Source organism: Heliconius melpomene, chromosome 3 (assembly GCF_056956725.1).
Source record: "Heliconius melpomene rosina isolate 202511_hmr_F chromosome 3, ASM5695672v1, whole genome shotgun sequence".
NCBI lineage: Eukaryota > Metazoa > Arthropoda > Insecta > Lepidoptera > Nymphalidae > Heliconius > Heliconius melpomene.
In genome coordinates, this window is record NC_140391.1 from 3,550,055 (window position 1) to 3,567,316 (window position 17,262).

The window sequence follows — 17,262 nt, forward strand, 5'->3', positions numbered from 1 at the left end:
CCTAGTGTTGGGACACTCCGTTCCCCACTCCGTACTAGAGCGAATAAATGCATAGCATATATTAATAGTAAAGTAAATGTTTAATTTCCTTGAGTGGAAATCGAACCCAAAACCTGTTGCGTTTAAAGTCACACGGTTGTGCCTTGCCACCTACGCCACGATTGCACGCCTTCTAATGAAAATGTTGTAGCTAAAAAAATATAATTTAATAAATTACCTAAAGATCTAATTTTTATAAAATTTCATACTTATCTAAAAAAAATCATAAAAATTAATTCTTAATTCTCTGGACGAGTTTAATACCAGAGATCACGCCAGGAAGCATTTACGTCTTTACAAAGCAATTATCTTTAATTAAATGTAAAAACCGATAACAACAAAAAAGGGTTGAAATTCTTGCCACTGGTTTATTGCTATAGGGAGGCGAAATTAAAAACAAAATTAAACGGATTTTAATTTTCTTTTATCTCTTCAATATTATTTGCTGTGCCAAAATTGAAGCTTGCACTGATACAATAATTTTAAAGGATGAAAATAAATAAATATACTATTTTATGTAATACTAGTGTTGTGCCTGTCTCTCCTTGCGTGGTTTCGTGATTATAGCTAATTCCTATTTTAGTGTATTGGATCACAGCATTTACAATTAGATTTTGTTGAAGCCATCGTAGCGCCATGGCACAGAGTGTGACTGTAAACGTGATCATTATGGATTCGATACCAACTCGGGGAAATTATTTATTTAATTTTTTTATTTCTATTCAAAATTTTCGCTTCCTTATTTTGCACCGAGTAGGCTTTGCGCGAGGCGGAAGTCTATGACGTACGTAATCACGATGCTTATAAGTGAAAACCGCATTACAATCAATAAAGTATAAAAATATAAATGCAAATATTCTGAAATTACTAACTACTAACTTGATTAATCATAAAATTATAATCTTAAAAATCTGTAGATACAAATATAGATATTTCTTTTTTTTTTACAAAAATACAACTCTACAGATATTTAATATCCAGAATATAGAATTTTCTCCAATATGGCATATCGCCTTTCTAGTTACAGGTGTCAATTTTAGCAGCTGTCCATTCTTATAAACGATCCTTACAAATCCCTACGTCGATTGTAAAGAAAAAAGACTGTGGTAATTTATGTTAGCGAAGCTTTTAGTATTTTCGATTTGTTTTTATTAATACTTTTATTTATATCTAGATACCATGTTATATACAGGTATATCTTTTTTAAGAAATTATGCAAACGGAGGAGTATAAAATTTGACACGGTTATAGTTTATATAGAGAAGAATTGCAGAATAAATATAGCAACGCTTGAATATTTTTTTAGCTTTATGCTATATCCCGAGTTAACGTCAAAATGGAATGGAATGGGACCATTCACCAATTTTTTTTTGAGATATTTCATGTTAAGTTGCCGTGTTTTGTCTATTTACTAGAAATTAGAGAGAGAATATTTTTTCTCTCGGTCGGGAATCAAATCCGCTGCCGGGATCCATATGAAAAGTGGCTAATGGAGTGTCTTGACACTAGGTTATCTTTGGCTACCTTGCTTTGCGACAAAGCTTGAAAATAAAAGTTTTCCCCAAAGATGGAATCGTACCTACAATCAACATGGGTAGCCATACAGTTTTCAACTTCACCATAACGACCTGCCCAAATGCAAATATCTAAATTATACGCAAAATCACATCAATCACAAGCAAAACTGCGAGTGTTAAAGTAATCTACGTGAAGGTGCGTGTGATAAATGAACTTGCCCCGAATAAAGGGGAAATACGACCTGGAGGTAAATGGGGTGGCGTATTTTTGTCCTTTAACCTCTACAAGAAAATATCTTACTTAGTCAGTGAATTGTGAACAAATGCAAAAACTTAGGATTTTTTCAACTTTATTGTTATGGACCAGACTATTTTATTGTTTTTATTAATTTGTTGTTATTTTTTAATGTTTGTGTTTTTGTTTCTTTGATTTTCGCTTCGCCCTAAATAGAAGTATCGGATACGAGTATCTCTCGTAGGTATTTTATACAAAATGCAAAAACGATACGTAATTGGTAGTATCTTTTATTGCATTAACTTGAAGCTTAATTTGTTCTGTACATTCCTTCTGAATTCCATAATTTATGTATTTTTTTAAATTTAAATAACACTTGTTATAACTAAAATAAAATACAATACCGATACCATTATGGTTACTTTTAAAAATATATAGCTAAAATAAGGCAAAATATCAACAATAGGCAATTCTTTTAAAGCAGTTTGTGTTTCAAAATAACATTTGTGTATCTGTAAAATATACATACATATATCAAAAGAGGCACAGTTATATTCCTTTTGGCAATCTAGTTCACATTTGCTAGAATAGTCTCTTTGGAATCGTAAGAATACTCGTAAATTGCATGCTTACATGCATTATGATACAATAAATATTAAATATATTTAAGTAAATATATTTAAGTAAATATATAAAAAAGCAATTTGGAAAAAGTTATTAAATAAAGATTGCTTTTAAATTATGACTTAATGAAAATCCTTTACAGCGAAAATTATTCAGATAAAATTTAAAGTTTTTTAATCTATCCACATAAATTTATGTAAAATAGGTCATATATATACTACCGATGATTATTTTGTAATTACTAAAAAGTGAAGAATATAACACTAAATTCTCATTAGGTTTCTATCAATTTTTTGTCTGTCTGTTTTTCACCAATATCTCAGTATTATAGAAACACGAATATATGAATATTCGATAACAATGCTCTCTTAATCTTATTCTGCACTCTATATTCTCTATTGCAGCGTACATATAATATTATACATATATGTAGGTAAAATTATAACATTCCCAAACTTAAAAGGTCTTTAGTAACTTTTTAACATACAATTTTACCTCAGCCTCAGCCATATTTTATGTAAAGCTTCTAAGCTTATTTTGAATGAACGATCCTGAAAGCTATTTTTTAATGCAGATTGGCAAGAAGGGTTGAGATTAGCATTTTATTAAGACAATTTTGAATATACTCCTTCTTAAGGATTTTTGTTCGGTTGGAAAAATATAGTTTAATGGGAAAAAATAAGTGCCTGGCTTTTCTCTAATGGTAAATGTTCAACAGACCATTGAGATCATGACCTTGAATCTCAATAGAGGAATCATGCTCTATGCCGGCAACGCGCCTGTAGTTCCTCTGGTGTTGCACGTGTAGTGGGCGGCGGTGATCGCCATCAGGTGACCCGAACGCTCGTTTGCCTTGTCCTTTTTCCATAAAGAAAAAATGCTGACATGGTTTATCAGACAGTACTGCCTTGCAAGTTGATGGTAAATTCATACATTCGTTAATTCTAATATACTTTCTCAAATCTATTTAAATGAAGAATATTTTGAATTTGAATTAATTTATGTAATAACAATATTATACTGAAAGTTGATATTAATTAGAATAAATTTAGTATTAAAACTTGCGGCTTCGTTACTGGTCGTAACTGAGCCTAACTTTGTTAACAAGCTTTTATTTATTAATTACCCTCATTGTCAGTTTTAGAACGATATTTTTACGCAAAATATTGAATGGAATACATAACATACAACTCGTTTGAATCTTAATTACGTTGTTTAATAAGTTCTTAACCTACAGTTTGTAAACTTTTGGAGGCGCCTTATTAGCCTGATAAAGTACCTTTCTTTTAAATTATGTTAACAACATATTTTCTAGCTTAAGTTATGTTTGTTATCTTACTTATTTATTAATAAAGAATTTTAAAAACAAAAACAAGTATTAAAACTTAAAATTCACACTTATTTATGACAACAAATATTATACAATTTTTCTATGAAAACTGTAAAATGAATTTTATTTCAGATCTTCTAGAGCGTGTCCACTGAGGTGACCTGGAAGCTGGGAGCGTGTATTTTCCCTTGTAAACTATTCTCTTTTCATGAAATATATTTCTATACTGTAGTACATAATAAATAAGGATTTTCTTTTCAAAACAATGAAGTGTAATGCAATTGTTCTATCTTTATACGAATATGTATATTCGTATAAAACATTATATTTTGTGAGGAAAATTTAAAAAGTATTAAAGATTTTGTATTCCTTTTAACTAACTTTAAATAATGATAGAAGTGAGACGAACCTAAGAAGATAGCCATATTGTGGACAAACAAACAAATAGTTTTTTTTTGTAAACTGTATTATAAAGATTTCTCTTTTTTATTATATACGCCACATTTAGTAAGGCATATTATAAAACTTAGTGTCAAGACACTCACTTCAGACATTACTTGCTGGATGAATGAACCTAGCAAGGCTTAATCATATAAGTGTACCACAACTATGCTTCTATAAAAAAATCAAATGCGTCTTTAAATACAATTTAAGATTTAATTCTTAAGCATATAATATAAAACTATTTTACATATAAAAAAACAATATGTTAATTAAATTCACCTAAGTACAAAGACAAACGTGTATATAATGAAGCCTAAACAGGACCTTTTAATGTTAAGTAGGCAACCCTTATTATCCTTTTTCAGATACAATGGTGTAAAAGAAAACTTTCTTTATTTAACTTAGAATAAAGATAGCCCTCGTGGCGCAGCGGCACAAGGGTGTGACTGCAACGCGACGGTTGTGGATTCGAATCTCATTCGCTCCGCTAACAAGAGAAACACTTCATTAAGTTCCGAGCATTCAACATGCAAATGATAACTATAACCTCACAAATAAATGAATTCTATGTAATAAAAACGTATAATATTTATTATAAAAGTACAATATAGAAAATTAATAATTTTAATAACAATAAAAGGAAAAATGTCGGCTATTATATAATAATGAACTCCATTAACCGATCTGCCATAGTAACCATTAAGGCTTAACATAACAATATTTATAGGGCGGGTGGTAGAAAACGAGGCAATTTATTACTTTCTCTGTATTTACAACAAAAAATATCAGAAATACTGTAATTAAAGGAAGGTCACGCGATTTCTAATATAGGTGGGAAATAGAGAAGAATATCAACTACTACTGAGGCCAGTCATGGCGTAGAGGAACAAGCGTGTGACTATAAGCTCGACAGGTCCTGGGTTCGAACCTCATTCAAGGAAATTAAATATTTAATTATTTTTAATTTCTTCGCTCTGGTGTTGAGGCAAAGCATGGCGTTGAGTTCAGCCACTCAAGAGGCAAAACCTTCAGAATTCGACGGAAAGTGGGGAACGGAATGTCTTAAAAGATACGAGGTTCCCTCTGCCTTCCCTGCCGTGTGCAGCGTGAAGCTGATTAATTGATTGATTAACATAATTAAATAACAATTGATAAAAGATAGAACGTAATGTTTAGACTTTTCACTCCAAAAAGCACTTGTGAAATCAACTAATGGACACAATGTCTTTTATTAACTTTAACTTTTACTTAAACAATTTATGAAATGAAGAAAATGAAAAGATGTAGACAAAAAATTAATTTAGAATCTCTTGAAGGTCTTCTTTTATTAATATCATAATTTAGTATTGCGATGTTATGAAACCTACATTTTAGTCTAGTCACGTCTTTCGAGGTTAGAAAGAAATATTTAATATGAACCATTTTTTCTTCACCTTTACTCTTTATTCTGCATATGCCTAGCGGGGTGGGCAGAAAAAACATAGTGTTAAAACACTCCATTCTCCGTTTACCGCCATAAAGTGTATAGGTTTTCATTAAACAGATTAATATTTTGATTGCGTTGACTTTTTTTTGAATATTAGATATTAATTTCAGCTTCATACTTCGACATAATCCCGAAATAGTATAGTCTTGACTATTTACAAACAGACGGACAACAATGATCCTATAAGAGTTCCGATTTTTCTTTTTGACATACAGTACGATATATTAACTAAATTTATTTTATTTTAAATGAAATATTATATTATTTAAATAATATAAATACTCAAATATATATTAAAATGTTTCCAAAATATTTTTATTTAACAATTTTTTAATGAATTTCACCAATAGGGTACAAATATTTCACTAACAATTTCGAGCTAAACATAATTTCTACTTGATAAAAATAAATATTCCCGTCTCTGACGACCAATCAGAGACTTTTTATAGCAACAACATCGAGAATGTTCAACACAATTTTGTCAAGTACTTTCGTCTCCAGAGATTCAAGTCTTTATTTTTATTAAGCCCTGAAATATTTTATTGTTTAAATTATTTTTTAAAATAAAAATGAAATAATGGAGAATGAAGTGTCTTAACACTAGGTTCTCTTTTCCTACATTGATAGGCAGAGGACGACGACGAGGAGTGACGGTAAATAAAAAGAAAAAAGTAAAATACTACTTATTGTGCACTAATTAATGCATTATGTTCATAATTATTAATGACATAGCTTAATAGCTGACATTTTTGTTAAGTGACCAATCTCTTCCAGACAACCTTGGGATGGTGGAGAGAATGAATTAAATGTTACCTTCCACCAGTAACATTCTGTTATTTCGAAGGTCAATCGAGGTTTCTCCTCCCTCTTATATCACTTTTCCTTTATAAATTCTCGTTAACTTCGTGACATCTTAGCTAAAAATAAATAAATAAATAATTTATATAAAAATATATAATATGGGTATAATAACAAAACTGAATCGAATTTGCGGGGCTATAGGAAACTAAATACGATTGAGTAACTTAGATAACAAGTTGTGGACAACACTAATGACGTGCCCGCTCTTGTACTCGGGGGGCATTTCAGCGTGACAAAGTAATTACATCTTGAGAGAGCTAAGAGTTTCTGATAGTGTCTATTATCTTAAGAATATATACATATTACATACATATATATGTTAATGTTAAACTATTATAATTTTTGACAGTTTAATATGTAATATTAAAAATTAATTTGAAGAAAAAAATACTAACGATTAAATTAATTAAATTAATTAAAGTAACGATTTCCTTTTTTCGATCTGCTTAGTTAAATTGCGTCGTTAAATGTAGTTAGCTTAAAATAACAACTGCTCTAAAATTGAAGCAAATTTCTGTAGCGTTTTCTTATACCACTTCGCGTGAGGTATAAGTTTCTTCTTAAGCTTAAAGAGAAGCCTGATGTACCGTAAACTTACGTGAAACTCTAGAAACTTTCATAACAATTCGCTCTACATTACTGCGTGCTGTAAATACTCGTTTCGTATAGGGAAAACCTTCTTTGGACCACCTAAGTATTTCAAAAATTAAGCACGTTACAATATGTTGAGTAGAAGAAGAAGAAAAAGATTTAGAAAGAGTTTTATTCTATCATTTTTATTAAATTTATTATGAAACCTTAAAGTCTAATAATAGCGATCTTAAATAAACATTCATATAGTTCCAGCTTGCGTAGCTGGGCAGGGCCGCTAGGTGAAAATAAAATTGATATAACCGTCGACCTTAAAATTTCCGGATCATTGCGTTACAATAATTAATTATAAAAAAAATCACCTTCACGCTGTATCCCGCACACAGCAGGGTAGACAGAGGGAAACTAATGTTGAGACACTCCGTTCCCCACTTTCTGCCGAATTCTGGAGGCATTGCGTGTTGAGTGGCAGAGCTCAACGCCGCAACACCAGAGCGAAAAATAAATATATATACGTAAATAAATATTTCACTTCCTCGAGTGGGGATCGAACCGACACAACCATCGCGTTACAGTCAATACATGGGCAATTCTCTCTATATTCTGCAATAATATACATGCGATTTCAAAGCGAATGACTAATGCCGGCTAACATTTACGTTATTGTGTATTCATTTCGGCAAGCTACTGTGTTAATACCGCGTAACTGAGTGTGTTTGTGCTAATTCACTGTACAATGTGCAGAACATTTAAACATACAGAGAGAGGGTTTTTGTCATCACCACTTTAAATTTAAGCAGTTTTAACTACTCTTTAAAAGCCTAATACAATTAAAGCTTGTTTAAACAAAATAAATAATAAAATTATTGTTGTTAAAAAACGCCATTTATGTTATTTTCGTAGTCGTGTCGTGTTAGTGTTTACGTTATTGATATCTATCTATTCATTACTGCCCCACACTTATAAAAATCATGAAATGAAAATAATAATTATACGTTGAGTGGCAGAACTCAACGCCGCGCTTTGTCTCGACACCAGAGCGAAGAAAATAGAAATATAAATTTAAATAAGATTAATTATTCATCTCCTCGAGTGGGGATTGAACTCAAAATATAAGAAAAAACGTTTCTTATTTCTAAATAATAAGAAATGTTTTTTTCTCTTATTTTTACATTTTGTAATTATTAAGCATAAACTTGTTCCTCCTAGGCATTATATTCTATTCTGGTCCACGCCATCTGCTGGCATAGTCGATTATTGTACAACGAGAAAGGAAAGAACAGCATCCTCAAATATAACTAAAGATAATTCAGTAACATTTCTCTATATAATATTAGACTATTTCAATAGATGTCACTTTTACAAAATATTCAATTTGGATAACATTATGCATGAAGCGATAAAAACTTTTATTTTCTTTTTATTTTTTTTATTTTATTTGTGAACCCTTATTCACGTTATTTACTAAGTTCCGCTCAACACGGAAGCCATTTTGAATTAGGTGGAAAGTGGGGAGCTTTTAGGTAATAAATACATATTTATAAAATAGACAAGTGTTTAGTGTTTTTTATTATGTAATTAGCTCTGACTCTGAATGGATAAATAAAAAATTAACTATAATAATATAAATTGTAATAATAGATACACATAATTTTAAACATTGTCATGTTCAGTTTTCCTCAATGACACATTTATCCTACATACAAATTAGGAAAACATTGTTTTAACTAATTCATTTATAGAAACAATGGAAGCAACAGGTCGTTGTGTATATATTTTATTTCTACAACTATGCTTATTCTACATTACTTCAACAGGTAAGCTAGTTATAAAATTTTTATATAAAATACAGCGTGCGAGACACCACTTTCCGCCGATTTTGGAAGGATTGCGTGTTGAGTGGCGGAACTTAATTCTTCGTTTTGCCTCGACACCAGAGCGAAGATATGAAAGTATAAATTTAAATAAATATTTCATTTCTTTGAGTGGGGATCGAACCCACAACCACCAGAGCAGAAAAAATATCATTAAAATATAAATTAAAAGATTTTTTTTTCAGATCCTGCTAGCCCTAAAAACGTAGCTGATATAAGAGTATGTATATTTTTATAATTGTTATTTAATAAATATTTTTCTTAACTTCACGCTGTATCTCACATGTCTGGTAGGCAGAGGGAACCTAGTGTTTAAACACTTCGTTCCCCACCTTCCGTGAAGGATCGAACCTATAACTGTAGCGTTATAATGAATCACACGCTTGTGCCGCTGCGGCCTCGTAGTGATATTTATTTTAATAAATAATTAAAATACATTTTACAATTACAATTTACAATTTCATTTAATTTAATTTCTATACTGCCTAATAGAAAATCACTTTTTTATTACTAAATGTGTTTACATATAGTAATAATATAAAAAAGTGTTAAAATTTTTTTCATATTCTTAAAATGTTTTACATGAATTAATAAATAAGTATTTACAATTTTTCCAGATTTTTAAGGTAATAAATGTGTTTTTGTTTCAGGACTTCCAAGCTCACATAGTTGCTGACTTGGGTAAGTTTATATGTATTTATTTATTTTTATAACAATTGACCTCCGTGGCTTTGACGTAGCAATCGCTTCGTTGATTTCTGCCACTTAACACGCAATGCCTCCAGAATTTGGCAGAAAGTGGGGAACGGAGTGTCTTAACACTAGATTCCCTCTGCCTATCCTGCTGTGTGCGGGATACAGCGTGATGATACATGCTGATTTAATTTAATTTAGATTTTTGTTAAAAATTGTTTTTTTTTTTCAGATAAATGCAACCTTAAAATTGTGAGTAGAATAAGATTAGTAAAATAATTATTTATTAAAAAATATTTAAACATTGTACCCATTCAAATCCAAATTTATGGCATTAATATTTATATTATCATTGAAATAAAATATTTTAATAATATTATTTACATTATTAATAGAAGTTTCCTTAAATTTCAGAAAATAACCGATCCCAAATATAGCTCAAGTTTAGATGAGCCGTTACTAATAAGTAAGTTATTTTTCCTTGTTACATTAAATTTAATTATTTAAGTTTTTATTTATATTTACAAATATTATGGTTGCATTTGTTAAAAAAAAAAACTGTTTTTTGCTTTTTCTGTTCTAATTTTCAAATATTTAATCCTCCACTTTCCGCCTAAATGCTGACTTTTTGCGTATTGAGAGATAGAATTCAGCGCCAAGCCTTATCCTTTCGGAACTAGTAAAAATGTCTTTAAATTATAAATAACCATTCCTCTGAATGGAAGTCGAACCCATAACTATCGCATTTACAATCAAATGTAACTTATAATCAGCGATGAATTCTATAAAGTTATTTAGGCGTGAAAGAAATAGCAGAGTAATTTTATTTTGCTTATACTTTATAGAGCAACGATGAGCAAATAATTTATAATTTTTTACTCGTTGCAGGTAGATCGTCCGACTTGGAAAGTGCAACTTCAACGCCGTTGCATGTAAGAATATTTTTATATACTTAGGTATTTCTATGAAGCTCAGGTTGTGATTATCAAATCTATCAAATTATTTGCTAATAGTTTTTTCTAATTTTTAAATTATTTAAATATTAAGTATTGTAGATACTCAGATTTTTAATTGGATTTTTATATAAATTGTTCGAATAAGTACATTAAAATATAATTATGTATTTTATACGAATAGCTTCACGTTATATCTCGCATATATCAGAATAAGCAGAGGGAACCTGCTCTAAGACACTACGTTCCTAGTAGGACTTCGGTTCCCCACTTTTCGATGAGTTCTAGAGGCATTGCGTATTGTGTAGCGGAATTCCACGGATTTTTTCATTACCGAGGCCATGAAATTAAAATATTATCGAATCGAATCCACACCCTGTCACGTTTACAGTGTCACGCTCGTACTTCTATGCCTACCTCTCTAACACGTTTGAATATAAAACTAGCGAAAATTGTAGGTACCTATATACTATTTAAAAAAAAAACATAAGAATATAAATATGAATTATGTTTTGAGAAAGATATATGGTATTGCTTAGTTATCATTCTCATAAGTAGCTTATTAATTAACCTGATTATTTTAGACATAAAGTTACAATATAAATAATTTAACTATTTTGTTTCATAAAAGGGTTCCAATGAACCTGGGAAAGACACTGCCAAGAGACAACCGGCTTTGAACGACAAAGGTGAAAAAGGTGACCCTGGAAAACCTGGAATACTGGTAAAATGGAAATTGAAATATGATAACTAGCATTAAAAAAATATTATATGATATTACAAAATTATTTCAATAAAAAACACTGCATTTGTGTAATATACATCGTATTTGGGGTTTTTCCTCGATACATTTTTTCCTATCAACATAAAGTAATAGTTATTTATTTGGTGTCGTTTATTTTTAACATCTTTATCTATTTTCCAATATTTTAAAGGGACCTATTGGTATATCTGGGAAAGATGGTGAAAAGGGAGCTAACGGTGAACCAGGTGTGAAAGGAGAAAAAGGTGACTTTGGAGAGAACGGAATTCCGGTATGTTATATTTATGGTTTTACAAATACGTGATATTATATTTCTCTCTCTTATGCAAATTGCAATAAAAAGGTAATGTATATATTAATAATAGGGAGAAGGTGAAAATGTTTCTCCCATTTTGTTTTTGAGGCCCAGTGTGAAAAGTAAATAATAATATGGTAATTAAAATCAAATAAATTAGCTTCACGCTGTATCCCGTACGCTACAGAGTAGGCAGGGGGAACGTGTTGTTGTGTGTTGAGTAGCGGAACTTAACGCCGCGCTTTGCCTCGACACCAGAGCTAAGATATGTATTTCAATTAATTCAATTTATATGTTATTTCCTCGAGTGGGGATTGAAGCCATAACCGTTACTTTACAGTCACACCCTTGTGCTCCTGGGCCACGAAGGCCCTAATATGATGATTTGTATTATTTTTTTAATTCCATCTAACTTCACTCTATAACATCGCCAAATTTGCAGTGTTCCTTCACTTCTTCCTCTATAGTTTTTTCATCTATACTCGACCTAAAAAGGAGAGATAAACAATATGATTTTTTGTATCTTTATGTAAAAGAGATATTAAAAGATTGTTTTTAAAGGGTATACCGGGGTCTAGAGGAGAAACTGGTACACGAGGGGAAAAAGGTGAAAATGGTATAAAAGGAGACAGGGGTGATAAAGGTGATACTGGTGAACGTGGTATACAGGTTTGATTTTTTTAATATACCAATGTATATCTATCTATATCTAATCTAATTAATAAAGGGCCTAGTAACGCAATGCCATAAGCATGTGACAGTTATGGGTTGGATTCCTTCTCTAAGAAATTAATTATTTAATATTTTCATTTTCTCAGTTAGGTAAAGCGCGGCGGTGATTTTCGTAACTTAACATGTAATGATTCAATATTCGATAGAAAGTGGGTAACGGTAACACGGTACAAAAATATATCTAATAAAATCGTGATAAAGTTAACATGATTTTTTATATCTTTGTGTAAAAGAGATACTTAAAGATTAATCTTATAGGGTATACAAGGACCTCAAGGAGAAACTGGTAGTAATGGGGAGAAAGGTGAAAATGGTATAAAAGGAGACAGAGGTGATAAAGGTGATCCTGGTGAACGCGGTATACAGGTTCGATTTTTTTTTAATATGCCAATATATATTTATAAATGAAATCTTATTAATAAAAGCGCAGTGGCACAGGACATGTGACTATAAACGTGAGGGTTGTGGGTTCGCTTCCTACTGTCGGAAATAGATTATTTAATATTTTCATTTTCTCAATCCAGATAAAGCGCAGCGGTGACTTCCATCACTTAAGTTGGAGTGACTCAATATTCGGCGGAAAATGTATAACGGAATATTTTAACACTAAGTTCCCTCTTAGTACTTACCTACCGTCCTCTATGCTGGATACAGCATGAGACTAAAACAAATTAATCTAATAAGACTGTAGTAAGGATAATATGTTTTTTTGTATCATTATGTAAAAGATACTTAAAGATTATTTTTTATAGGGTATACAAGGGCCTCAAGGAGAAACTGGTTTTAGTGGAGAGAAAGGTGAAAATGGTATAAAAGGAGACAGAGGTGACAAAGGTGATCCTGGCGAACGCGGTATACAGGTTCGATTTTTTTAATATACCAATATATATATATATATAAATGAAATCTAACTCATAAAGGCCCCAGTGGAGCAATGGCACAATCATGTGACTATAAACGTGACAGTTGTGGGTTCGATTCCTACTGTCGGAAATGAATTATTTAATATCCTCATTTTCTCAGTCAGGGAAAGCGTGGCGGTGACTTCCATCACTCAACTCGCAATGACATCAGCGGAAAATGGGTTACAGAATATCTTAACATTAATTTCCCTCTAACTAATGGCTAACCGTGCTCTATCAGAATACAGCGTAAAGCTAAAAAAATAATTCCAATAAAATCGTGATAAAGATAATATGATTTGTTTGAATCTTTGAGTAGAAGAGATACTTAGAGATTATTTTTATAGGGTATACAAGGGCCCCAAGGAGAGACTGGTACTAGTGGAGAGAAAGGTGAAAATGGTATAAAAGGAGACAGAGGTGATAAAGGTGATCCTGGTGAACGTGGTATACAGGTTTGATTTTTTAAATATGCCAGTATATAATAATTATATAATACCTTATTGCACAAATAAGAAGGAAATAAAATACAGTTCATTGTATTAATGATAAATTAGTGTGCAATGGCGGCCTTATCACTAAATAGGGTTTCCTAGATCGCAGATAGTACAGAACTTATATAATATACCAGCGACCTAATTTTTTTTTAAATGCATTGTTTTATATACATAAGCGAAAAAGTAAAATTACGAAAATAGTAAAATTGGGAAAACGAGATGAGAAAGGAGACAGAGAAGTAGTTTTCAGGGTATTAAGGCATAACAAGTCTATTTAGATTTTATTGATAAGTTATATTATAATTAAGCAAAGTTTTTCTCCTTGCATGTTTAATTTTAAAATTTTCTTTTACAAATAAGTTTAACAGAACTTTTTATAGAGATAATCAAACACGCAAACGTCGCGTTTAAAATTAGAAACTGTCTCAACGCGCCATGATGACTACAATTTGATTGAATATTATTACTTTTATTATATTTTTTTATTACAGGGTGAAAAGGGGGATATAGGACCTGCAGGAAAAGATTGCACACACGATGGTAAACCACGTTATGTATTTACTTTTTCTTTTTTGTTTAGTTTTAGGCTATATGTTACATTTGACAGCTTAGACAAATGGAACTTAATGTTAAGACATTCCGTTTCCCATTTTCCACTGATTTTCCAGGACTTGCGTAAACGAATGCCGCGCTTGGCATAATTTTTTAAAACATTGTATGGGACTATTACTTATATTGTTTACTCAGTACCAAAATACGTTTATCTAGGACGTTCGGTAGCGTGTCAAGCCAAGTTCAGTAAAACAGAACTGGCGAGCAACACCGTGTGTAATATTACACGAACTATTTGAAGTCACATTTGAACCCTTCGTAACTTAAAAACTATTGAATCTAAATCTGTCAAATTTGGTTCATAAATTGAATCCCGTGAAATACACATGTGCATCAAATTTCATAAACACAGCTTAAACGGTTACTTAGATTATAGCGTCGGGAAATTGACAATTTTATAATGTATTGGCTGATCTATAGACCCTAATTCTAACCAAGCTCCAGATGATCTAGAATGGTGAAATTTGGCATCCAGTTAGATAATTGAGTGTATAAAGTATATAAAGGCAGCATTTATTATACAAGAGGAATCAATTTTACATTCCTAAATATAAATTACCTCTACGTACCTGTTGTGGTTTCAATTCCCACTCAGGGAAATAATTTGTTTTCACTTTCTCACTTTCGTAACAAGATTAAGCAATGAGTTCCGTCACTTAGTATTCTATGTCTAGAACTGTGGGCGGAAAATGGGGAACATACTGTGTCTACATTTCGTATAAAGCGTAAGCCTAAAAAATACATTTATTTACCTTGTAAACACAGATCGTAAATTTATTATTTATTTACTTATAAATTTACAGATTTACCAAAACCCGAGGAAACCCGAGCAAGATTAGGCGACGTCTCTCGTCCGGCCAAATCTTGTGCCGATTTAAAAGAAACTGGTAAATTTTAGTTAATTTACCAAAATTTTTGTTACCAATCTTAAAAATATATAATAATATAAGAAGAAGAAGAACTAATGATTTTGAGCTTAGTTTATAAAAATTCGTTGTTATTTCTCTATCTTTTCTTTTGCAGGTGAATATACAATTAATCCAATCAATCCATTCATTGTTTACTGTAATATTGAAAAATCTGAAATGTGTCTTAAAGTAGAACCAATGTATGTCTTTGATAAATCAGAAATAGAAAAGAAAGAGAAAAAAATTGACAGTAAACCATTTTGGATCAATTTGGACTTCTTAGCCACATATAATGTAAGTTTCTAAGCATTATTCTACTTTTTTTGGATTAAAATTTATTCCTATAAGGTGCAAACATTGTACTCGTATTTTGTATACAGTAGAAGTATTAGCTTGAAGGTGTAACAGCCAAATCTTTTAATAGTTTGTTCAAAGAAATGGTCCTGTCGAAAACTATTATCAATTTGTTTCCAGACATTACTACGAAAGCACTAGTTGAATCATTTTGAATTTTGTTAGGTTAGGTCTATAGAATGGGTAATTGTTGCTTGCCTTCTATGAACGAAAGGGAATGATTAATCAATACAAAAAGTACTTAAAAGAAGCTATAGAATCTTTATTTAATATTTCAGATAATTCAATCGCAAATGTCGTATTTACTATCACAATCGACCGGCGTGAGACAAAGACTAATATATTATTGTATGAACAATGAAGTCTTACCAATGATTAGCAGCAAATCATTGCTACTTTCTTTGTGGAGTGGTCAGTTGGTTGGTCCCGCCCCATCTCGAGAATCACCTCTGTATTACATCGTTCAAGAGGATACATGCAGTAAGGTAAGTGTGTGGCACAGCATTTGGCACAGCAGTATTGGGTTCGATTCTCACTTACTTATAACTATATACGGACAGCGGAGAACGTTCGAATATTTGAAGCTTTTATACGTGAAATTGAAAATGTATTTATTAAGCATTTTCGGTCTTCAACTCCAAACTATATAATACCTATAGTATAATAAGTATAGTAGTTATATAACTACAAGTAATTATTTATTATTCTTCCAGTCCAAAGACGCATGGGGATCAGCTGTTATAAAAATGGAAACCAATTTAACTAATCTTCTGCCTATATTAGACATTTACATTCAAGATATACGCACAGAGAAAAAACAAAAATATTATATAGAATTGGATGAACTGTGTTTCTCATACGATAAACCTGTGAAAAGAAAACATTAAAAAACATATATTTTATATTTTTGTGATTTTTTACTTTTTCATATTTCATAATACGTAACTTACTATGAATTATCAAAAAATCTGTAGCCCATATATTTACACAGCGCCCTCTTGGAATGTTAAAGGAACAATTTATACTGACTTCATCCGAATAAATATTATTTTACATTGTAACCAGATGGCGCTCTTGAAACTTTTGTAACTAAAAAGATAATATTTTTTGGAAAAAAAATGTATTTTTATTTAGCTTAGCACTTTACTCGGTGCACACTGTATACACGGGTATAAACCGTATAAATAGTATGAAATAAAAAAAATAAATAAAGATGAAGTAAGAATTATTTTTACTCCTGTTACAGTTGTTTACAGATTTCAACGTAAGAAAACAAACAAAATATTTAAGTCCTAGTAAGATAAGCAACAATGAACTCAATGTCAATGTCAAACTCAACATTTCGAGTCCGTCCGGCCCTCTAGAACACAATATCTAGGGGGCGAAAAGCGAAGGATATAGTGTCTCGACACTAAGTTTTTTCTAAATAGGAAAAGGATGACACTGAAAAATATAATATAGCTATACCTAAACAATAATTTAGGTATATCATAATAAAAGGTTTGGTAACCCATCCAACAATATATACCGTTATTTATCATCATTTACCATC

The 17,262-nt window shown here is 31.0% G+C and overlaps 1 protein-coding gene across 3 annotated transcripts; it reads left to right on the forward strand.

Moving 5' to 3' along the window:
* The first annotated feature begins 8,723 nt into the window (after positions 1 to 8,723).
* Positions 8,724 to 16,614, forward strand: LOC146539884 (uncharacterized). 3 transcript variants are annotated; one of them, XM_085207823.1, is made up of 17 exons: positions 8,728 to 8,944; positions 9,187 to 9,221; positions 9,652 to 9,682; positions 9,927 to 9,946; positions 10,109 to 10,160; positions 10,583 to 10,626; positions 11,279 to 11,371; positions 11,583 to 11,681; positions 12,267 to 12,374; positions 12,696 to 12,803; positions 13,190 to 13,297; positions 13,687 to 13,794; positions 14,328 to 14,376; positions 15,252 to 15,335; positions 15,472 to 15,650; positions 15,989 to 16,195; positions 16,424 to 16,614. In XM_085207823.1, exons 1-17 carry the CDS (start codon positions 8,875 to 8,877, stop codon positions 16,595 to 16,597), a joined length of 1,569 nt encoding a protein of 522 aa, XP_085063949.1. In that variant the 5' UTR covers positions 8,728 to 8,874; the 3' UTR covers positions 16,598 to 16,614. The 3 variants fall into 3 exon arrangements, with proteins under 3 accessions (XP_085063951.1, XP_085063950.1, XP_085063949.1); XM_085207825.1 differs by lacking the exons at positions 13,190 to 13,297; positions 13,687 to 13,794 and having other exon boundaries at positions 8,724 to 8,944; XM_085207824.1 differs by lacking the exons at positions 9,927 to 9,946; positions 10,109 to 10,160 and having other exon boundaries at positions 8,725 to 8,944.
* Positions 16,615 to 17,262: the final 648 nt, after the last annotated feature.